The sequence below is a fragment of the Amphiprion ocellaris genome, chromosome 22, assembly GCF_022539595.1.
Source record: "Amphiprion ocellaris isolate individual 3 ecotype Okinawa chromosome 22, ASM2253959v1, whole genome shotgun sequence".
Taxonomy (NCBI): Eukaryota; Metazoa; Chordata; class Actinopteri; family Pomacentridae; genus Amphiprion; species Amphiprion ocellaris.
Window position 1 is genome coordinate 432,372 of NC_072787.1, and position 23,894 is coordinate 456,265.

Below are 23,894 nucleotides of genomic sequence, written 5' to 3' on the forward strand. Positions count from 1 at the left end.
GAATCTCCTATCAATAACATGCACATCCTAATGCATGCACATACACACACACTCATGGCCTGCTTGAGGTCTCCTGGAGCTCATTAAGATAACATTAGTGCACTCTTGCACAGCAGGCTCTGTCAAACAGCAATGATTACCATTTAGCACATCATGATGAACTTAAATTTTATTTATCTTTTTGCTGCTAAAATCTTTTTTCATTGTGACATGATTTTTCCCACCACATTCAAATTTACATCTTTTTGCAGAGCATGCAACTGTAAACCTGCACAACGTCTCTCCTATTTGGAAAACTTGAAGTCTACAGCTGCTCTAACTGTACGTAACTTCCTGTTGATGATTGGATCTGGGGATCGACGAGTTTCTATTTTGACCGATTCCAAATAAAATAAATACATTTAATAATATGTTACATTGGCTCTCATGTAGCTGTCCCAGGATAAATGTTAACAAGTTCTCTTTTAATCAAACGTCAAAAGTAAAACAGAAATAAACACGATCATCTGGACAAAGTTCTGTGTTAGGGCAGTAACAAAGATTCCTACCAGGAGAGTTCTGTGGTGAGGAGGCGGGTGAACAGCGAGGAGAGAAGCTGAAGCCAGGGTGAATGGGGTGAGGTGGAACATACGACATGATTTCCTCTTCAAATAAACTGCAAACACAGGAGACAAAGTATAGAAGGTATTATTTTGTAAAACGTATAAGTCCAAAGCTAAGTTAGGAGTCTTAATTAAAGGGAGCAGATGTTGAAGTGGTGAAGCCATTGCGGTTCTTCTTCACCTTAACAGGATGACCAGGTCTGCATCACATGACAGCTTCTCCACCCCCTGAGTGCCTTCTGTCCGGATGTAGTGGATCTTCTCCCTGAACGGTCCAGAGGAATTCATATTCATACAACAACATTTGAGTTTAATACTGTGGTCTACTCTGCCAGAAAGTTGAATTTCTGTTTTCAAGAAGCTGCCATTTGCACTTAAGGTACCTTTTACTGAGCTGCACTTTACTTCCCTCAGACACATCATGTTTAGGTACACATTTTGAATCTCTTGAACGTTGAAACCATGGGACTTTGATAGGAGATGTATGATCTTAGCATTAAAGATAAGCTAATGTTAAATCTATCTAGTGCTCCATGTAGCACTGATGATGCAGCTTCACATCAGTTCTTTACTTAGGTTCTTCATCTCTGCACAAGATTTCTGAAGTTCTGTTAGAGTGACTATTGGATTCGTCATCGCCTTCCTGATCAAGCCCACTCTAGCTTAGTTACTCAGTTTGGCTGGATGACCAACACTAAGAAGGTTTCTGCTGGTTCCAACTTTATCTATCTCATAGTGAATGAGACAACTGTGCTCCCTGGAAGCCTCAAAACTTTAGAAACTATTTCAGGTCCTCACCCTGGTCTGTGCACTACCACAATTTCACCACAGTGGTCTTCAAATTAGTTTTTGACTTTTAATAAAATTGCATTTTTTTCCCCCTAGAGCCATCAGCACTGCTTACACAATCACACACTGAGTAAAAACTATGCAGACACCTTAATTCATGCAATGAAAAACTTAATTTGTGCAATAACTTGTTACCCTCTGTGATTACTGTAAATATTTTCCATGACACATCCACTAAATTTCTTATATTTTATCTATAGTAATATTTATGTTGATATATTTTTTCTTCTGTCGTATTGTTTAGACTGTCTTTGTAATGCGCCAGTTGGAGCAGCACTGTCATACAATGACAATAAAGGCTTAGAATTGATATGAAACAATCCTAAAAGCATGTAGTCACTATGTCATTATGGCTTCTTGAGGGTAGATTGAGGGACAAAAATATTTTATCCATTTAGAATAAAATCTACAACAAGAATGTGTTCATGAAGAGAAGGAGTCTGAATACTTTCTGCAGCCACAGTATGACACCATGCACAGCCATCTGGATTTCAGTTGAAGTTAAGAGTCTCATGCTAAAACGCAGATGAATAATGAAGAGGAAGAGCAAAACCAATATACAGGTACCACTCTTAGATCTGTCTTCCATTGTAGAGTAGCGACGAGGCCCCACCAACCACAAAGGCAAAATTAAATAGTGAAAATAGAACAGACTGCATGGCATTAGCATCAGGTGGATATGTTTGTGTGTCAGTATTTATGGATCAGCCCTTGGAGGAGGAAGCCTACCTCAGGGCATGGTTTCTGGTCAGGCTAGGCTGTCGCTCCTGTAACATGTCAAATATGTTTGGCTGTCGAAGAAACGCCACTATCTTGTCATTATAAGCTGGTGAGAGAGAGACGGAGAGAGCTGATCAGAAATGAACACATCCAGCAACACAAAATCACTGGAATCAATTAGCAGCCATCAAACAAGGTGCTGAATGTGGTCAGTAGTGGCTTCAGAACATAAGGTGTTATGACAGGACCTACATGGAGCAGTCAGTGGCTGTGAGTCTCCGTGATGCTGGCTCCGGATGGCAGCTACCAGGCTGTTTCCAGGTCTGGCCATCAGGGAAGCCCCACGACTCCTGGACACATCAGAGGCCTACAAACAAACAAGAGGACACATGGTTCACTGACAGACAGACAGACAGCCGCTGTTCAGTCTGGATTTACTCGCGTCTTAATATACCTTCTAGTCACAAGCTCATTTTGCTGTTTATCATCTGCTAATGGGAAGCAGGTGAGTGTTTCTGCTCCACTTAAGTTCACTTGGGGGTCTGCTTTGGGAAAAACACCTACAGATTTTCAGAAATACACTTAATCACTCATCCTCATAACTGTACAAAAAAATAATGTTGTAATTGATTAAGAAATAGATGTAACTTCTGTAAAACCATAAAGCATCAATTTTATATCTAGTTTTTCTATCACTTAAGCAAATGAGATGCAATGAGTTAAAAAATTAGCCATCGAGATGCTGCAGACAGATACTAGAACATTTGGTCCAACTAGTTATTTCTACTTGATCACAGTCTTGCTGCTAAGGTTAACTGATGCGCAGCTGATTTTGAGCAGACAGGAGGTCCTCTGTTTACGACGTCCTCGACTTACGTCAATTCATCGTTACATCGGAACTGATTAGGACCGGTCCTTGGTATAATGTGCAGCGTTTCGTCGTTATGTCAGAACTGGTTATGTGGAACTAGTTGCTGAGCGGAGCGGACGAACACGTCGTCACACGGCGCTATAAGACCGCTATTGGATTATGCTACATTCGCTAACTTCATTATAGCTCCCAAGTGCAATCAGATTTACAGTTTCTATTTTCGCCGGTATTTTCCTACCGAGTTGTGTTTCAGTGTGAGCTAATGACTGTTTTCATTACTGTAGCTGTACAAATACTATAAACTGATCAATATCGTGATGAACGTAATGGCTTGGTTTACATTTTCATCGGAGTTCAAACTTATGGTAAAATCAACTTACGTCACACTGTAGGAATGGAACTCTGACGTAAGTCAAGGACTCCTGTACAAACATTACTGGGCTTTTAATGTTATTTTACTCTTAGCACGAGAATGACTAAGTTCATGTCCTAAGAGGTCTAACAAACTTTATTGTGTTTGATGTACACTATCAGTCAAAAGTTTGGACACACTTTCTCATCCAATGGTTTTTATTTAATTATATTCTACATTGTAGATTAATATTGAAGACATCAAAACTATAAAATAATACATATGGAATTGTGGTGTAAAGAAAAAAGTGTTAAGCTTCAGTATTAATCTACAATGTAGAAAATAATACAAATAAATACAAGCATTGAATGAGGAGGTGTGTCCAAACCTTTGACTGGTAGTCTACATATTATCTACTGTATTGAATGTTGAAAATCCTGCAAGTTCTTGTACTATTTTTAAGCTTTCTAGCTTATTTGATGTAGAAACTCCACTGCTTTTTGCAGAGAAGTGTTGATCAGGTTTAAGCTGCTACTTCTAGACACTAGCTCACACTATTAGTTCAGTTCAGAGGTGTGTTTGAGGAGGTAAAGTACCTCCCCAGCGCTGTAGCTGCGTAGTCTCTGCAGGTGCTGTCTGTGGGCGAGGTGTCCCGGCAGCCGGCCGTTCTGCAGAGGTATCCGAGGGTCGATGAAGGTCGTGGCTCGACTGTTGTGATCCACAAAGAAAGACTAGGAGACAGAAAACATAAAAATTATACAGTATATGTTGTAAAATACAGATTCTAAATCAACTGCCTTGTTTGATTTACAACATTCAGGTTTAAGTTGATGATTTAGAGGGCTAAAAAAGACAAATAATAGATGAGGCATCAGTGCAATAGATAATACAGAATATACAATTTCATACTCATTTCCTCAATTACTCTTTCGTACAGGCTAATCTCCCACTTGTGAGTATTACACAGAGTTATTACGATGTGCCCTCGCCTTGGATCACAGGGCGAGTGGTTTATCAAAGACTGCCATAGCTCCATGAAGCTGTTATCGCTTCCTTCAGCTTTTCATTGGAAAACACGTTGATAAAATAGTAGACATGTACTGTTCTAAAAAGCATTTCTTCAGCAGTCCATGTCAAAGCTTTTTTGCTAGATATTTACAGATTTTGTGCTTTAAGATTGCACTTTTTTTGCATACATGACAACAAATCCAAAGACACTGCATTGAAGTTCCATTTGTCAGTTTAAATTTCACACACCAAGCTCATTCACTGTGATTGATTTTCTTCTGTGGAAGGTGTTTTAATTAATTGGAAAACACTGTAAACCTCTCAGTAAGTCCATGTCGTTCCATATGGTATAAAGGACAGAAATATCTAAACAGTATGTAACTTCAGCGTGGTAACATGGACTGTGTGGTGTGACTGACCTATTCTGGTGGTCGGACAGCTTAAACCAGCACTTTCTAAGAGCTGAACAAGACTATCGGCTCAATGTTCTGTCCTTGCCTCATTTCGCTTTGCTAGCACTTCCAAACATGACGCAGTGCTGACTGTCAGGTATCCAGACCTGTTACAGAGTTGCTGTATGTGTGTGAAGGGGCTTACCTTGCCCTGGGGGTCAGTCTTGATCTCCCAGCCCCTCGGCAGCTCCAGCTGAGTGTCTGCAAACTTGTTGAGGAAGACCACCAGGTCCCTGTTATGCTGGTAGCGCTCAAAGTTTCTGGCATCACGACGCACCTTCAAGATCATGTGCTTCACACAGCTGCTGCTAGTGAACATCCGGTAGGCCGCCTGAGGTTAGAAGCATCAGTTACAGGTTTACTTATGTAGAAGTACAGCAAGGCACGGACTGAGTGGAAAACACTGCTCTGATATGAAACAGACTATTGATTTGTGTGTTTATTTTTGTAGATATTACTCTTGCTGTGAGGACTTATATCGTTTTACAGGGATTTTTCTTCTATATGTGGACATAAAGTAAGTCCTGTGAATCATGTTTAAAGGTCTGGTTAGGGGAAGAGATGCAGTAGTCATGGTTATGGTTACAGTAAGTCTTGAGTACATAAATGTAAGTCAGTGGGTCAGGCTTACATTTGTGCCCAGTCATCTACTACAGAGGCACATAGAATCTACCAGTATTCTGCATGTGAGGCACATCTGTACATTATCCTGGGTTACACTCTTCTCCACTAAATTCCAAGTGTCTGCATGCACATCAGTCACACCCACACCCCCCACCACCACAGGTAAATTATCAACCTGTGGGAAACACCCAGATATCATGGAACAGCATTAGAAAGCACACTTATTGCAAAGAAATCATGAACACAGCCTTTGCTCTCACAGTATTACCATTCTGAAATGAAATGGTCAAAAAGCACAATTCCTCCATGAAAATCATGATTGTACCATGACAGGGGTGTGAGCAGCTGAAGAGCCCCCCTACACTCTGCATTCAGCAGCAAACCAAAACGTCCAGGAGTCAGACAGGAAAATAAAGTTAGAATAAAAGAAGAGCTACCTTTTTACCAACTTTTAGTCCCAATTATCCTGATGAAAAAGAACAAAACATGTATCTGCACCTTTATTTCTGTTTACAATCATTTAAATCATGTGCTAAGGATTCACTAATGTGCACGGAAACTGACAAAACACTTAAATTGTACTATTTGTTACCAAAAGGTGCAGTGAAAATTTATCTGTATTATGTGGTGGTGCATGAATGTACCACTGGAACCAGCTTCAAAGTTAGCTAATGTTCACTGGTCCCAAAAACATGACTGTGTGTGTAGTTAGACAGTAGCTGGTATACTGTGAGTTAACTGATGCTGTGTGTGTGTGTGTGTGTGTGTGTGTGTGTGTGTGTGTGTGTGTGTGTGTGTGTGTGTGTGTGTGTGTGTGTGTGTGTGTGTGTGTGTGTGTGTGTGTGTGCGCGCACTACTTACATAGTTGCTGTGCAACACAGTGAAAAACTCTGGGTGTGTGATGAACTTGACAGCAGGTGATTGGAGGAGATGGCTGATCTTCTGGTGATTGACAGGGGAGGTGGGGCCTGCAGACAGATGACAGGTGAATTAGGTGTATTCCAGATCTACAGATAATCAGTTATCAGCGACGGACACTCTACATGCTGGTTAGACATTGTTCTGTCATTATGCAAACAACAATAACCTCATGAGAGCTGAATCAACTATGTAACTCATTTATTCAAGTATTAAAATACAAATGTGCCTGTACTTTATTGGAGAACTGTCTTGTCAATATACTTTAAACTTTGACTCCACTACAATTCAATGGGATATACTGTAGTTTTTTTTCCAACTACATTTATCTGACAGCTTGAGTAACTTTAAAAATTAAGACTTTTACAAACAACATATAAAGAACTTACACAGTATGAAACTTTGTTTTTGATTTAACTACCCAGCAATGAAAACAAATACAGATGAGACGATGTCAGTGAGCTCACAGACTATTTTAATAACCATTTTTCTTTTAAAATGCAACAAAATCCTGTTTAATAATAAATAAGTACTACTGACCTAATGTTATAATATGCAATAGTTTAACTATCATAGGGACATTTTTCTGCCCTGAATACTTCTGAAGCATTAAGTACATGTTCTTGAAAATACTCACACACTTCAACATTTTCCTTTTCAGCAGGACTTTGTCTGGTGAGTCTTTTCAGTGTGGTATTAGTTATGTAATTAATTTAAACCATCTACACACTTCCTTTACCCCTCAACACTTTGTGGAAACCTTTCGTGTACATTCTATCACTTGTAATTCCCACTATGAATGAATAATTCTGTTAAGTTTTGAGAAATATTTGAACAATATGAAGATAAAACACAGACCTATGGAGCATGTAATAGAATACCCTGTTATTCAGACGAATGCTATTAAAACTCAGCCAGTCGGGGTGAAGCTGAAGGTTGGACCACTTTTCCCTTCAGAACTGCGTTAATTCTTGGTGGCATACTTTCAACAAGGTGTTGGAAACATTCCTCAGAGATTTTGGTCCATATTGACATGATAGCATCACACAGATTTGCTGGCTGCACATCCATGATGCAAATCTCCTGTTCCACCACATCCCAAAGGTGCTCTGTTGGATTGAGATCTGGTAACTGTGGAGGCCGTTGGAGTATAGTGAACTCATTGTCATGTTCTAGAAACCAGATTGAGATGATTTGAGCTTTGTGACATGGAGTATTATCCTGCTGGAAGTAGCATCAGAAGATGGATACACTGTGATCATAAAGGGATGGAGATGGTTAGCAACAATACTCAGGTAGGCTGTGGGGTTTAAATGATGATCAATTGGTACTAAGGGATCCAAAGTGTGCCAAGAAAATATCCCTCACGTAATTACACACCACTAGCAGCCTGAACCATTGATACAAGGCAGGATGGATCCATGGTTTCATGTTGTTTTCGCAAAATTCTGACCATCTGAATGTCACAGCTAAAATGGAGACTCATCAGACCAGGCAACATTTTTCCAATTTTCTATTGTCCAGTTTTGGTGAGCCTGTGTGAATTGTAGCCTCAGTTTCCTGTTCTTGGCTGACAGGAGTAATACCAGGTGTGGTCTTGCTGTAGTCCATCTTCTTCAAGCTTGGACATGTTGTACATTCAGAGATGGTATTCTGCATTCCTTGGTTGTAACCAGAGGTTATTTAAGTTACTGTTGTCTTTCTATCACCTCCAACCAGTCTGTCCATTCTCCTCTGACCTCTTAGAGATGACCTCCCTAGAGATGGTTGTGACTGAAAATCCCAGTAGATCAGCAGTTTGTGAAATACTCAGACCAGCCTATCTGGCACCAACAACCTGCTGCATTCAGAGTCACTTAAATCCTCTTTTTTCCCCATTTTGATGCTCAATTTGAATTTCAGCAAGTTGTCTTGACCACGTCTACATGAATAAATGCATTGAGTTGCAGCCATATGATTGGCTGATTAGCTATTTGTTTTAACAAACAATTGAATAGGTGTACCTAATAAAGTGGCCGGTGAGTGTATATATTACATGTGCATATATTTGAGCTGTACCTGTCTGAGCAGACTCAGGATCAGCCTCTGTACTGCTGCTCCGCTCTAACCTCTGACTCCCTCCCTCCTCCTCAGTGGCCATGGTCCTCTGGATGTTCTGGTACCTGTACGATGAATGACAAGGTGTCAGCAGAGTGTGAAGGATCAAACATTGATTTCAATACCTGCTCAATTCTATTCTTTTGTGCTCAGAAAACCTTTCACAGTTTTGTAGATTGTCGTGGATATTGTTCATGAGCTTATTGTCGTCTCCACTGCAGCGTCATTGTTCCAGTTCCCTCTCCAGACACCAGATGTCCCCCTAACTCCACTCTAGGAATGAAGGAGCTTCTAATACCGCCCTAACACTACTGACTACTCAGACTACTGCCGGCTTTCCCCATTTTACACTTTAACGGAAGTGGTTGGTTAACAAAACCACAACCAAAATATCATTGTGTGTAGTAAATGATATGCTGGAGGTATTTTGCTCAGGATCATCAATCTAAAAGCTTCAAAATCAATTTACCATTTATATTCAGATTTCAATTTGTAGAGACTGAAGTTTCAGGGCAACTGAACAAGTCTTTAAAACTGTCAGAAAATGGAAATCTGAACATCTACTGTATGATTCTACACCATGTCGGCTACTCCATCTGCTGAAGCACATTATGTGGTTCCATTTCTATGCAACTTTATACTTCTATTTCTTACTCCACTGCAGACATTTTACAGACAGTCTCTAGGTCTTTCATACGTGATGCCTTGTTAAAGAACAATGAACTACTTAGTTGTATACGAATTCAAACTAGCTGACTGATTTTCCTTTTGAAACTTTAGGTGAATTTTGTTATGTAAAAACAAACAAAGATAAAATAAGATATATATATAAGAAACTTTTTTTGCAGTTTTTGACTCTACAGTTAGAGTATGTAGTTTGCGGGTATCAGCCATCTCTCATTTTGTCCTTGCTTCTGCTATCGGAGCAGTCATTTTTTGCAGTTGATTATACATGTTAATGACATTACTCAGCACCCAGCATGCAAAAGTTCAACCACAACTATTCCACTGTCACTATTCTGGAGGAACACCAAAGCTGCATCCTTTGCTAAGCTCTTCCTAAAACATCTGTTTAAAGAAATACAAACAAGCCACAGTGTTTATTTTTTTTTTACCCCAAAGCAGAATGCTAGTGTGGTGCAGCCAGACCAACATGTCCGACAGAACAGGCTGGCAAAGCGAGCCTACAGTTGGACCTGTTCCTGTATTCCCAGTCTGACCTGCGGTTGAGCTGCTCCATCTGCTGGGTGGACCCTGAGCGGGGGATGCCATGGTTACACTTGCCGCCGTGGCTCGGTCTCTGCCAGGTGGTGGTCCGGTTGACGTGGTCCACATAGAAAACTCTCCCATGGCTGTCGATGCGAGCTTCCCAGTCTGTGGCAACAGAAAGGTGGCAAAGGATTAGACAAAGTTTCTGGCTACAGTTCAGCTCTGTACCACTATGAAGACTGTGTTCAGCAGTCAGAAGGATGTAATCTGAATGCCATTAACCCTACATAAAAAAATAAAGATTAACATGTTGCAGTATTATCACAATAAAGGCAGTCAACCAAACAATTCAAAAACCAGGTGGTACATATAGCATTTAGTGTTTCAATAAAATTATGACTCATCTCAGTAGTTTAACAAACATACATTTACATGACTAAGATTTATAGTCATAGAATTTCAGCATCCAGATCTTTGACTGACTTTAAGCTGTTGGGTTTCTACTTTAGAAAGTGAGAAAAAGTGAGAGGGAGGGTGTATTCCTACTACTTGTTGTGCGTAACACAACCAAAACTGAGTGGATAACAAACCCCTTCAGGCAGGGTTGAAGAGATCATCAGAACTTTCAGCTCCTCTCTGATAAGCTGATTGGTGAAAGGATTCAAGGCTGTGGAGCAAATGATTAAATGTTATACACAGAGGGAGAAAACGGCAACTATAGCATAGAAAGAAGAGTCCACTGATGAAAAGTGTAAACTGGGATACAATATCATTTTATCAGCTACAGAACAACACAGCGTCTTTGAAGGGAAAAATAATTGTTGTGTGGGTTCAGCTGTGGCTGGTTTCAGAGTCTCTCTGGAACCCCAGCTGCCAGTCATTCCATCTGCGGCCCTGTTCTCCCCGCCTCCCGACCTTCCTGATTGGGCCACCCTCCAGCTCCCCTCCACCTCTAACCAACCAGAAACAGCCATCACCACACCTGCAGAGTATATACCTGCAACCATGCTCTGAGCCCTTGTCCACACGTAGCCAGGTATCTCACAAAAAGAAGATATTTTTCTACGATTCGGCCTATCATCCACATGAAAACGCAGATTTACGTCATCAAAAATGATTCTTTTTAAAAACTCCGACCAAAGTGAAGATTTGCGAATTCTCCGTTTTATGCGTCTGCATGTGGACATCAGTAACCGGGGTTTTGCGTTTCGAAACGTCACCGCCTGCGACAAAATATGTTCTTGTGTCACATATGCGACCTGTGTTTACATTCGGTAACAGTATGGATGCTCTCACAAGGTTTTGAGCGCTGTTTCTTGTACAGGCACTTTTTACTTGCTTGTTTTTACAAGCCCAGATACTGCTCCACATTCAACAACACAGGCGAAGGACGACGTTAAGGACGGTTATTCTCCACCACCTTGCTAGGATTTGGGGAACTACTGCCACCTAAAGGTCCGGCATGCTTATGAATGTACTTAAAAACGCACTTATGCGGTTAGGTGTGGATGAAGTTTTTTTCTAAAAACGAGGTGGTGTGTACGTAAGTTTTTTTCTAGACGGAGGGGGCAGGATATTCAGTTTTACAAAAACCCGGGACACATGTGGACAAGGCCTTAGCCTGGGCAGCTGGTATCTGTGACCAGTCCGCCCTGGTGCCTCTCCGAGTGCTATGTTGTTTGTATTTCTGTGATGTGCTTCGGTCTGTAGACACTCGTGGTGGGTTCTACAGACACTTTGGGTTTCTGCTGGCGGCTGCTACTTTGGTGTGGAGCCTACAGTCTCAGTGGAGACTGAGGCTCCAGGTAGCAGTCCACCAACTTAGTGAAGAAGCCGCTCGGTATTTAGAGTCTTCGTATACTGTGTAATCAGTGAGTGTGAGGCACCAGTTTTGTTTAGTTTGTATTTTTGCAGTCTTTGTATTAGTTTCTGTTATTTGTGGTTGGTGTTGCTGATGTACTTACGTTTGGCTAGGGAGTTTACTTACTTTGTGTTTAGATAGTTTAGAAACTCTGTTAGCTGTCGTTTTGTTATATTCTGTTCTTTGATTTAGCAACACTCACCAGTTTTGTGTTCTTATCACTTTTATGTTTCATTTGCTGCTAAGCAATAAATCCGTTCACCTGAACCAATAATATTCTGGTTATTTTGCTGCATCCAGCCAACCCCTAGAGGTTGGATCGTAATATCACGTTTTTACAAAGCAAACACTTCATGCTACTTTGCAGATCAAGTGTAGAAAGTTATTTCACCGTTCTGAATGTATCTTCCAACACCTTGCTTACAACCTGCTCCTCTGTACATCGTTTTTTAGCCATGCTGCATGCATTTTGTTGACTTAAGTGTTAACTGTAACTTGTGAATTATCTGTTCTGTGTAAACACAGCTTGTAGTTTGCCCCAGTTTAGCCTAATGGATGCTTGTTTTTTACAGAATCTGGTGCATTTTGAAACAAAACATGTACAAAAAAGCGATATTTTGAGCTTATATTTGGTTAATTATACTGAGAATTTTAGATGGCAAGTTGAAAATCCAGTCCTTCTTTCTATTATTACAGTTTCTGGTTGATAAATGGAGACTTTTTCAAACCTGTAGGTAGGTTTTAAGTTCAGAGGGTTCAGATGCTATACTCCAGTGTAAACTCTAATATATTGATAGCATAATAATAAAATAGCTGCCAAATTGTTTAATAAAGTTGGAATTAGCGATTGACTAAGCAAACATGAAAAAAATATCATCCTGTTACCCAAATCTAAAAACACATTATCTTCCTTCCTTCTTAGCAGAACTCCAGCTACACTGGCCATGAATGACTAAACTAACAGTAGCTAGCTGAAGCTGGGATAGACTCATTCTTACCAAGCAGCATGGGGAGATTTTAATTCAGAAACAGCATCTACAAAGTTCAGAAAGAGGATTTGAAATCTGAAGAGCCATTATCAGGATTTATCTTAAATGATGTGTTAGAAAAGCAACGCTGCAGCTGTTCCCAGCTCTGACTAACTGCTGTGGGAGGAGGAGGAATATGAAGACCAGCCCGTCAGGACAGAAAATGCCTCTGTGTTGTTTGTCACGACTGCTCTCTCTGTTTAAGAAGTCAGTATCAGATGTAGTTTTGCAGTCCTGCTACATTCCATCAAGGTGTCGGTGGTCAGGGTTTAGGTTTAACCTGATCTAATAAAGACACTCACCTGTATCAGGATCAGCTGGAATACAAAGTGAAGCAGAGTGTCACTGAATATAAATGTGGTCCGTTGAGTGTATGTGCCATAAATGGATTAAATACATGGCATCAGAGGTTTAAACCCAGTGCTCTACACAGCTTATCTGTGGGACGATGTTCAACAAATTGTGCTGTACAAGAAGGACTGAACTTGTGTAGTCTTGATTTGTGCTGCCAAGACGAGGATGTGTCACTTCTGAGTACAGAAAAAAGAAAAAAGATCATTTATCGTTATTTGACTGGAATGGTAGAGCTTCACAGGGGCTGTGTTTCAGGAGGAAAGTTGCTTTGAGCACACTTTAAATCTCTTAAATCTCTCTGTGACTCACAACTGGTTTGGAGTTAAGTTCTGACAAATCATATACAGGTAGGACAGTCCACAAGTGGATATTTCTACTCAATCTGAACTAATTAGACTAATGAAGCAAGACTGGCAAATAATTATTCACTGTTTGACACGGAATTATTCGTCATTTTTCTTCTTTAATTTTGTGAGAAATTTTTACACACAAATAGCATCCATTCTCTAGTCTCAGCTTTTGTGACCATGTGCACTTTTTTCTGTTTGTGTATGATTTTTGTTTAACCTTGCAAATACAACATCAGTTTTGTTTTTTTATATTCAGTTTTACATCTGGTCAAACGCTGGTCATTTCTGAGGGGTCAGTGACATGTCCATCAGCACAACCACTTGTGACTCACACATTGTGGGAAATACAATTGTTTTATTTCCCAGTGTGAGATGGGAGAATGATACAACCCTCATAGCGTTAGGTAGAGGTCCTTTGCACAGTTTTCTTTTTGTATCAAGCAGCAAAAAACTTGTAGCGTGATGTGTTTCAACTAATTTGCCTGACTTCACATCGCACTTCCTGTGATGTGAATATTGCAAATGCACACATCACAGTGCTGAAATGGTATATGATGGAGCTGTACATTTAAAGCTAAAGGAGGATGAGATCATGAAAACAAACACAGAAGAGATGGAATGTGTTTGAAAAGCATACAGGGCAGCATGCGCAGACAGCCACAGTCACAGCACACCAGGGCGTGAGGATGAGACTCCAGAGTAAGAATGGGAGCTGGTGGTTCTTACTTGGAGGTAAGGCTTGGTCAGTGGCAGCAGGAAAATGGTTAAGGTCATGGCTGGGTCGCAGGACTGGAACATGGCCAACAGGTGGGGAGAAGTCTGAGCCTACAGGACATCAGAGAGACAGTATGGGATAAATGACCATAAGGGTTAGCCTATAGGGATAGCCTATACCAGCTATCAGACTCGGAGAACACAGCTGGAAACACAGCTGGAACTCACAGCTGGTTTGTCACTCTAAGTGGACAAAGTTAACTGAAGCACAGTTAACATTACCCCATTATCATTGATAACACCACCCTATCTCCTTCTGCTCACATCCGCAACCTCGGTGTGATATTTGACAGCAACCTCACTTTTGAACCCCACATTAATCAGATCACCAAAACTGCCTATTTCCATCTCCGCAACATCGCCCGTCTCCGCCCCTTCCTCTCCTTCTCAGCCGCTGAAACCCTCATTCATGCCTTTGTCACTTCCCGCCTTGACTACTGCAATAGCATTCTCTTCGGCTCCACCTCCAAAGTTCTCAATAAACTTCAACTCATTCAAAACTCTGCTGCCCGACTCCTCACCCGAACCTGTTCTCACGACCATATCACCCCCGTCCTGCAGAACCTCCACTGGCTCCCCATTTCACACCGCATCCAGTACAAACTGCTTCTCCTCACCTTCAAGTCCATCCATAATCTTGCCCCCTCTTACCTTACCGATTTGCTCCTCCCCTACACCCCCCCCAGGAATCTCCGTTCCTCCCACACAAGCCTCCTTTCCATCCCGCACAGGACCAGCCGGCGACATTGGGGGGACAGAGCCTTCGCCATTGCCGCCCCCACACTCTGGAACTCACTCCCCCATGCCCTCCGTGACTGCACCAACCTCACCACATTTAAATCCCTTTTAAAGACTCACCTTTTTAGATCTGCTTTCCTTAAGTGATTCTGTATTTTATCTTGAACTTGTTTTACTATCTATTGATTTTAATTAACAGTTTTGTTTTATCTTATTGTATTTTATGTACAGCGTCTTTGAGTTTTTGGAAAAGCGCTTTATAAATAAAATTTATTATTATTATTATTATTATTATTATTATTATTATTATTATTATTATTATTATTAAAGCAAAACTCAGATTAGTGCAGCTGTCTATGTGTAGAGGGGACATATTAGATCTACTGGTACTGAACGTAATCCTGAATTTTGCAGTTTTGCAAATGATCCATATCAATCTTCTGTCTTGTGATAGGTTTGATGATACCTTCCTGAAGAACCAACTGACGTTACACATGATACATCACTCATCTCTCCTCTGAATTAGATGCTGACAGCTCTTCTATCAGCCATTAAAATGGTATTTGTGACTTAGTGTGTCGTCCGGATGAAGGAAAATGCGTGTTAATGCAAAGTGGAAATACACACAACATGCTTTGACATGGAGATGTGCTAAGATCAGCCTCAGTGAAATGTAATCCACACAGTGCCATTACATTACTGAGGAAGCATTCCCCCCACCGGGAAAAAACATCATCACCAAGCCAGAAACAGTGCTGTAACAGGTTAAATGTCTTTAATAGAAGCAGATCCATGATTGCAAAAGGCAGCAACATCCACAGATTCCCAGCAGGTAGGAATGTGGAAGAAAAGGTCACAATGCATGCACCAATATGATGGAAATATCTTTAACAATGAAGTAATGATTCACAACAGCTCCAACATATCTGCAGCAAAAATGTTTATTCTGCCTCACATAAGAGAGCAGCAGAAGAACAACATCACCAGCATCTTCCATATATATCCAAGTCTTTTACCAAACCTGAGAACTGATCACAAATAAACAGAACAGCAGCAACTAGAAATACTAGGTCTACAGTGAGATTGTTTTCTATCTTCTGGACAGATCTGGATAATGGCTCTGTGATCAAACAGATTCGGTGAAAGAAAGAGTCTCAAGTGAAAACATTTTTAAATTTAAATCTCTACTGTTGGTAAAATACAACGGAAAGGCAAAGCTGAACCAATCACTTTTGCCCTATATGTTCTCATGGGTTCAGGTCATGGGTCTTGATGCCCAAGAAGCTGATTGTGGACTACAGCAAGAAGCAGCAGAGGGCATAGCACCCACTCAGGATCAGAGAGTGGAGAGCTTCAAGTACCTGGGTGTTAACATGACCAGGACCTGATGTGGTCCTGTCACATCAGCACCCTGGTGAAGAAAGCTGGACAGCGTCTCCATCACCTCAGACGCCTGAGGGACTTTAAGCTCCTCTCAAGGTGCTCAGGAACTTCTACACCTGCACCACTGAGAGTGTTTTGTCTGGAAGTATCACCACCTGGATGGGCAGCAGCACCCAGCAGGACTTCTGGGCCCTGAGGAGGGTGGTCCGCTGGGCTGAGAACCATCAGAACCAGCCTCCCCTACCTGCAGGACATTTACAACAAACGCTGCAGGTTAAAGGCCAGGAAGATTGCTAGTGAGCCCACCCACCCCAGCCAGACTGTTCTCTCTGCTGCCACCAGGGCGGCGTTACTGCTGCCTGAAGGCAAACACAGAGAGGATGAGGAGGAGCGTCTTCCCACAGGCTGTCCTCCTGCTGAACCTGTAACAGTAACTCAATAGACAATCAACCTGCAGCTTCTGTTCAATATGTTCACTTTCACCTTGTGTATGTATGTATGTATGTGTGTATATTCCTTGTGTGTCTTTATTCTTTGTTCTTATTGTTTCAGTCTGGAACAGGTGCATGATACATTTCACTGCGCATTACACTATCTATAACTGTGTAATAAAGGCCTTGAATCTTGAATTGAATCTACTATAAAGCTGGTCTATGGGGTCAGCAGCCATCCAATATTTCTCATGTGCTCCTAATAATCCAGCATAAGAAACAGTAGAAGATGTAGGTTAAGAGCCTTGTGAGATTTATCAGCAGGTAGCTAGATACACCCACCAGGTAGTCAAGCCAAAGCAGTTTGTAAAGAGGAAAAAACAAGAGCACAGGCCTAGAATGTAACTCTCCATATGACTAGAGAGCTACATACTTATTGTGAAATGTAACTGAAGTTCAGTTTCTACATCTGTTTTTATTACATACAAATGACACACTGATGAAATTATGTGTTGCTGAGGAAGAAGAAAAAAACAATACAATACTATATAAATGCTCCATTTTTACTTTCACTGCTTTTTGTATGTGAAATTGTGTCATCTTTTTTGACATAAAGGGTACAATATGACTGAGCTGATGGCCATGATTGAGAATTGAAATGAAGTGAATAAATGAGAGGATCAGGAAGAAAATCAGCTTCATTTTATAAACTCGGGCCTCGGACACCAGAACAGCATAGATTGACTTCATCATTTAGCCTTAATTCCCTCCTGTTTTCCAGCAAAGCTGCTGCCCAGTAAACACAGAAGGCCAACACAAACTCTAGCAGCTTCATCCAAAAATAACACTTCACAGTGACACACAGTCTGTAGATGTCATGGAATACCTACAACTCCACTCTTTGCACAACATTACTCATTCACTTTCTTGTTTACTCTGCTGCATGTTGGTGTTCTACCAAGGTTACATCATGCTAGAGGACAAGGAGGATCCAAGTCTTATCCTCCCAACACCCACATCCAAATCATTTGCATTCAAGATCTGAAAAGGACTCAGCACAGCACAGCACCCACACTCCATGGCTTCATCACGCTCCAAAACAAGCCGCTCAAACTGGCACAAATAATAAAGCACTTGTCCAGGTCTAAAATATGTCATCAATCAAAAAGAATCAGAGCCGCCATGTATGAGGGACTCAATCGCATCTGAACAGGTTTTTACTAAAAGGACAACATAGTAATACAATGCAAAATGAAATAAATCTTTGGTGCTTTGTTTGTGTGTGTGTGTGTGTGTGTGTGTGTGTGTGTGTGTGTGTGTAGGTGTGTGTGTGACCTACTTTTCTCACAGTCCATAACAGTCATCATGTAAACTGTACAAATCCAGTAGAAAACATAAAGACGTATCCAGTGAAGCAGAGCCAGTCAGACTGCAGCCGTACACAGCAGCTCAGACCAAACGTACTTAAAATGTATAGTCAGTACTTTCTACTCATACTTTAAGCATTTTAACTAACCCTCTAAGCAGTTTTCTGCTTGTTTTTTTGCTCCTGTATGAAGCCCTACACCTTTATGGACACAGCATAACCCTGGCTAGATGGAAAGAGAACTCAAAGATGTTCTCTATGCAGTAATGACAGTTATAATGGCGTAAATATAAAAAAGGCTTGAATGTCTTTCATTATCTATGTCACAACAACAGAACATGTCATCCTCTCCACCCATCTGCTCTGAAGAGTTTTATTTCTTTCCTGACTTCCTCCTGTTGCCACGTTGCTGTTTTGTCAGTTGCCTTTAATTAAACTCAGATCCTCTTGCTGATGTTTCACACTAATTTATCTGGCGCTAGATAACTATTGATGTGAAACACCTGACAGGTAAGACACCTGACTATAAGTGAGGCATGACCCCTTTTTATTCTCATGACATTACCGAACGTACTAAGTAAACATGAAGGCAACTATTTGAGAACTTGTGGTAAACCCTCTTTGCTCACATGGCTGTGCTGTTCCGACCTGCTGTGTAACGATGGAAAAATTAACATCCCAAACACAGTACTGGATTTTTGGGGCTGATACCAATTTTACGGTGAAAAACATTCTGATATCGACATATCAACCAATATCACTTAATATATGTACTAAAGAGTGAAAATGATGATTTTTAATTCATTTTCTAGTAATTTATGTCACAAAGTAGACAGTAGATGACTGTTAAGACACCATTTAACTCACCGTCTGCTCACCAATGATACGCAAACTGCTACATGTACTGAGATTATTGTAAACAGTGGAGTTGGGGCTGCTCTGCTGGACAAAATATGAACTGTCACAGTTTCTAAATGACCTCAAACATATTTTTCTGCATTGTGTTCTGTAAAAGAAAGACTTTATATCAGCGCATATCAGACAATATCCAATGGCCAATATCAATTATTGTTGAATAATGATTTACACATTCAATGTGTAAATTGTGTTGTTTTTTGGTTTCTTTTTTTGCCACTTTTTTATTTGACAGTTTAAAGTACAGAAACAACAAACAAACCAGAATTAAGGTCTCTGGCTACATTTGGACTGAACACGTCATTGTTGTGTAGTTTGAGCCTTAACATTAGCTACCTGGCACCTTATAAAATAATTAAAGACATTTAAATAGCGTGAAAACTAAAAAATGAATGGAATCACATTCACAGAATAATAGCAGCAGTTCTAACTGGCCAGACTCTTGCCAGCATGTCTGCACTTTACAATTACACAAACGAAGCAGCTTATGCAAAACAAAGCCTGGTTTTGCTCTATGGGCCAGGAAAAACATCCTACAGACAAACAGAGCTCAGCCTACCTGCCCTCTCAGCCTCCACTGCCTGTGCTCTTCTAGAATATTATGCTAAATTACTCACCTTTCATTTGAAACCAGAGCAGTGACTTTAAACATATAATGAAAGCGACACCCTGGTTTAAACTCACCGATGCTGTTCCTGTCACTGGGCCCGGCCACAGCTGGCTCCCCCTGCTCTCCTCTCCGGGCCTCCTTCCATCTGCCCGTCCTCCTCTCTCCTCCTGCCCCGCCGCTCTCCTGGCCCTCGGGGCTGTGGCCGGCATCAGGTACAGACTCAAAGGCGCTCTCCTCATCTTCATCTTCATCCTGGGAGGAGAACACGGTGCTCCCAGACAGCCGGTTGCTGTCGACCGAGGAGAGGCGGGTGTGGCTGCAGAAGCGATTCCTCCCCTCGTAGCCTGAGTTGCTGTAGCACGACGTGCTGTAACAGGAAGTGCTGTAGCAGGAGGTGCTGTAGCAGGAGGTGTCGCAAAACTCACACTCGTTTTCACCTGGAGGTCTGTGAGTGCTCCCGCCAACTCTCCTGCCTCCTCCATGACTGGAGTCTCCCTCCTCACTCCCCAGGCAGGACGGAGAGCTCCTCCTGATGGCTGCATGTCCTCCACCTCCCTCACCTTCCAGGAGCTGGTTCAGCTCTGACAGACGTTCAATGGAGAGGCTGCGGGGCAGAGAACGCCGGCAGCAGGGCCCTGGACACTCTGGAACCTGTAGGAACACACACACGGAACATCTATTACTGCATTTCAGGGGAAATGGTGGCACGCTGCGGTAAAACAGGGACAGCCTTAGGGTATTGTCATTAGTTTCCTAAAATGTACATCCAGAAATTAAGATTTTATTTGGTTTAATTTCTTTGTCACATCAATTCAATCAAAAAACAGGCCAAAAAACAACCATTGCAACCAGCACACAGAGTGAAAAGAAACGACGCTCAACTAGTCTGACTGTTTGAGGATTAAACTACACTATATAAAGTGTCGTTAAATATGTAAGGTTACCAGGAGCTAATGATTTAAAACAGAGAGATGCTACAACCACTCCAGCTCAGAATAGTAAATCTGGATAGGAACACCATAAACAAGGCTCCTGTTAAACCAAGCTGACTATTAAAATATAAATACAAATGAAATGCAATGATATATTTCAAAGAAAAAAAATAAAACCCATGTACTTAGCATAACGCTAAATGGTTTGTAAACATGACAGATAAAACAACAAAAATAATACAAAGAAATCACTACACAAAACAGGGAAAATGTTATTTAAAAAGGAGTTAGTAAAAAAAGACTTAACATCATGAAATTCTAACAGAAATTACAAATGATGAGATTCTACATAAAAGCCAGACCAAACAATCTGAACTCATACATACTTTTAGCTTCTCAGACTGTAGAAGGCTGTTTATCCACTCTGAATATTAATCTACTCATTTAACGCTCAGCAAGAAAACAAGTCAGTATACAAAAGCTTCTAAAATGGGAAAGTACTCTTCAACTCATGTCAATGGCTCTAGCATTCAGTAAATACATTTAGTGTTTGACCAAACTCTGAATTCTGCCTTACACAGCTTTGATATTACTTTTATTAATATCTGATCCTCCCCTGATATCTAAAACCCAGGTGTACTGGACAGTAAGCTCTGTTTATTCCTTAAATGTGACTGTTTACTCATTCTAATCAGACAAAAATGATGCCAGGGTGTCATCGGAGTCAACACATGAGCTTGATGCCTCTGCACATTTTGACAGCACAAAGTACACACTAAAAAAGACAGAAAAATGAAAGAGGATTATGGTTTAGTCTGCTGTGGAGCACGGATAAACAGAAAGGAGCCACAAGTTCATTCTCCAAAGTGCCCTTTTCCAAGGAGCTGGTTAGTGCTGAAGTGCTGCATGGACTTCACCACGAGGCCAAATAAATCATCATTTATCTGCCCAAATTAAACACTGACTTAATGCAGCATCTGCTGAGCATGTCAAGAGATCCAAATCAAGAATCCCAATATGCCGCACAACCAACAAGTGCAGGTGGCTCTGAATCAAATATGGATTATGCAGTGGTGACTTCTACCTTCAGTGAGGCCTTTTTGCTGTTTGGACAGTCCTTGTCACAGCTGTACCTGTCAAGCACTCCGACTAAACGCACTATTTATATAATCCAAAGAGAACGAATAAGCAAAGAAAATGACACCGTCTGTGGGGATCTCATAGAGTAAAACGACACAACTTCTAGACATGTAATGGTGCAGAAAGTCCACCTCTGCTTTGGGGTCACTGTGCAGCTGTGCACCAAATTGCTACAACAGGGAAAACAAAACAAAGGCATAAAATACGACTTTTGTCATTAATTTTCAAAAAACACTGGAGAGTGTCCTGTTGGACAGAACTGTAAAAGGCAGTTACCACATACAGCGACACAAATGCTAGTAATTCTTCATTACAATAAACCAAAGCCAGCGGTATCATTTCAGGTCAGAATAGTACAAAGTAACACTAACTTTCTCCTTTTGATGAGTGTTGGGGACAAAACCATCTTGTCTAAATAAACTCTCTTCAGTGTGAGCTCCACATGCTGACCAGCTGATTGACCCTCACAGCGTCAACAATGAAATCACAGCTTTCAGCTGGAGGAAGGCTGCTAGAAACGTGTTTTGTGAGTTAACACTACGGATGGTAACCATTCGTTGCTATTAATAATAATTTAACCGATTATGTATATATTAACAGACAAGGAAGAAGACAAGAGACTTTCATGTCAGACAATGTACTGTTGACTTGTTGTAATATCTGGAATCTCCACCTCCTCTACTATTTAATGAGACAGAGTTCCAGGAGTGTTTGCTGATGGCCTCTAAGGGTCGAGTTAAAGAGCACACCTCTGTGCTTTACAAGACTCTGTTCATGGAAAACAGTCCATGTAGTTTTGGTCACACACCTGTCTGAGTGTGCAGCAGCCACCAAACAGCCCTCAGAGCAGCCTGCACTGTGAGGCGTTTAAGGTACGTTAGGTTAGTAAACTGTCTATCAGAGTGTTTAGCCTGTGGTCAGTTTAAAGGAGTGATATGAGACAATCTCAGGGAAAAGAAAAAAATTTTTTTTTTAACAACTAAAACATTTTGTATATACAAGTCACTGTCAGTGTGTACATTAATGGTACTGTATATGGTATTTAAATTCCATATACTATCAAACTATCAAACTATTCATCAGCATGTGGTGTTAATTAATGCAATGCTGTACCAAAAAAGATTTCTCTTAGGAAAACAACATTGCTACAACTAAACAAACAAACAAACAAAGAAAAAATAAACATGTTTCACTCTCTGTACATTTTCTGTTAGTAATTTGTTTCTATTAAATCTGACCTGTTTGTGTGGTAGGTTCTGGTCTAAAAACAAGATTTAACTCATAGGTTAGGCTTTTTATTGACCAACCCATCACTGGCCCGACCTGACTAGGAGATTGGGTCGTATCCTCCTCTTCCTCATCCTCCTGTCCCTCCTCGTCTTTGGAGGTTTTAAGAGTTGGTGATGTGGTGTTGGTGTCTAGATTAGTGCTCGTGTTGTCTCCCTCGCCGGTCTGCTCCTCCTCCTGGCTGGGTGCTCTGTTTTGGGCTGACGGGAGGCTGTGGAGGAGGTGGTGAATCCGGATGTAGTGGGATCTCGGTGTTTCCGGCTCGCCGCACGCTGACGCAATCACCGTCTCCAGTTCAGACACCGGGAGGGAACAGGGGCGGTTTTTACGGCGTGGGGGAGCATGGGAGTTGTAGTTTGAGAAGAGAGACTGGCAGGAGTGGGGGTCACAGCTTCTTTCTCCCTCCGCTGTCACCTCCGGCAGGGCCCCTTCAGCTGGGTCTACAGGGGCCTCCTGAGATGAAGTGTTTTCCTCTGTGGGAGCCTCCACACCAGCGGCTCCATCACGTGTCTCCGCTGAGTCCGGCTCAGGCTGCGTTTCATTCCCAACCTCTTTTCCGTCCGCTGTCACCTCCTCCTCAGCTTGTGGTGCAGACTCCTCTCTCTGCTCCTCCTCTGTTTCCTCCTGCTGTTCAGCTGTGGCCCCCTCCTCCTGCTCCATCTGGGGCACAGCAGCCGGGGTTTCCTCCCTCACAGTGCTCTCCTCCTCCACAGCTCCTTGCTCTCCCTGTTCCGCTGCCTCGCCCTCATCCCTCTCAGCAGGTTGGAATTCCTCAGGTGTGGAGGCCGGTGGCGCTGAGGTTACAGGGTCAGGAGGAGCATCCAAGGGGAGATCAGGCATGTCAGGGCCCACGCTCAGTGTGTCATCATCATCATCAGCATCAGCAGCAGCAGCAGCAGCAGGGAGGTCGGCATCAGCCTGACCCTCTGGACAGGCTGGCTCTACGACGAAGGAGACCTCCTCATCATCTATGAAGGAAACAAAAAGCAAATGTTTTAATCACTTTTCAGCAAACCCTTTTGA

At 41.6% G+C, this 23,894-nt stretch overlaps 1 protein-coding gene across 5 annotated transcripts in view; it reads right to left on the reverse strand.

The window, feature by feature from the left end:
• The window catches only part of LOC111587990 (E3 ubiquitin-protein ligase HECW1), a 108,524-nt gene that overhangs the window by 20,793 nt on the left and 63,837 nt on the right, over positions 1-23,894 (reverse strand). For 3 of the 5 annotated variants that reach the window (XM_055007203.1, XM_055007204.1, XM_055007206.1), the window contains 12 exons: positions 22,908-23,839; positions 19,587-20,163; positions 14,022-14,120; positions 9,714-9,867; positions 8,455-8,558; positions 6,340-6,446; positions 5,000-5,185; positions 3,991-4,125; positions 2,424-2,538; positions 2,181-2,277; positions 784-867; positions 549-655 (listed from right to left, as the gene is read on the reverse strand). In XM_055007203.1, coding sequence (XP_054863178.1) covers positions 549-655; positions 784-867; positions 2,181-2,277; positions 2,424-2,538; positions 3,991-4,125; positions 5,000-5,185; positions 6,340-6,446; positions 8,455-8,558; positions 9,714-9,867; positions 14,022-14,120; positions 19,587-20,163; positions 22,908-23,839 — 2,697 coding nt within the window. The remainder of the gene's footprint in view (positions 1-548; positions 656-783; positions 868-2,180; positions 2,278-2,423; positions 2,539-3,990; positions 4,126-4,999; positions 5,186-6,339; positions 6,447-8,454; positions 8,559-9,713; positions 9,868-14,021; positions 14,121-19,586; positions 20,164-22,907; positions 23,840-23,894) is intronic. The other 2 variants (XM_055007205.1, XM_055007207.1) reach the window with 1 other exon arrangement.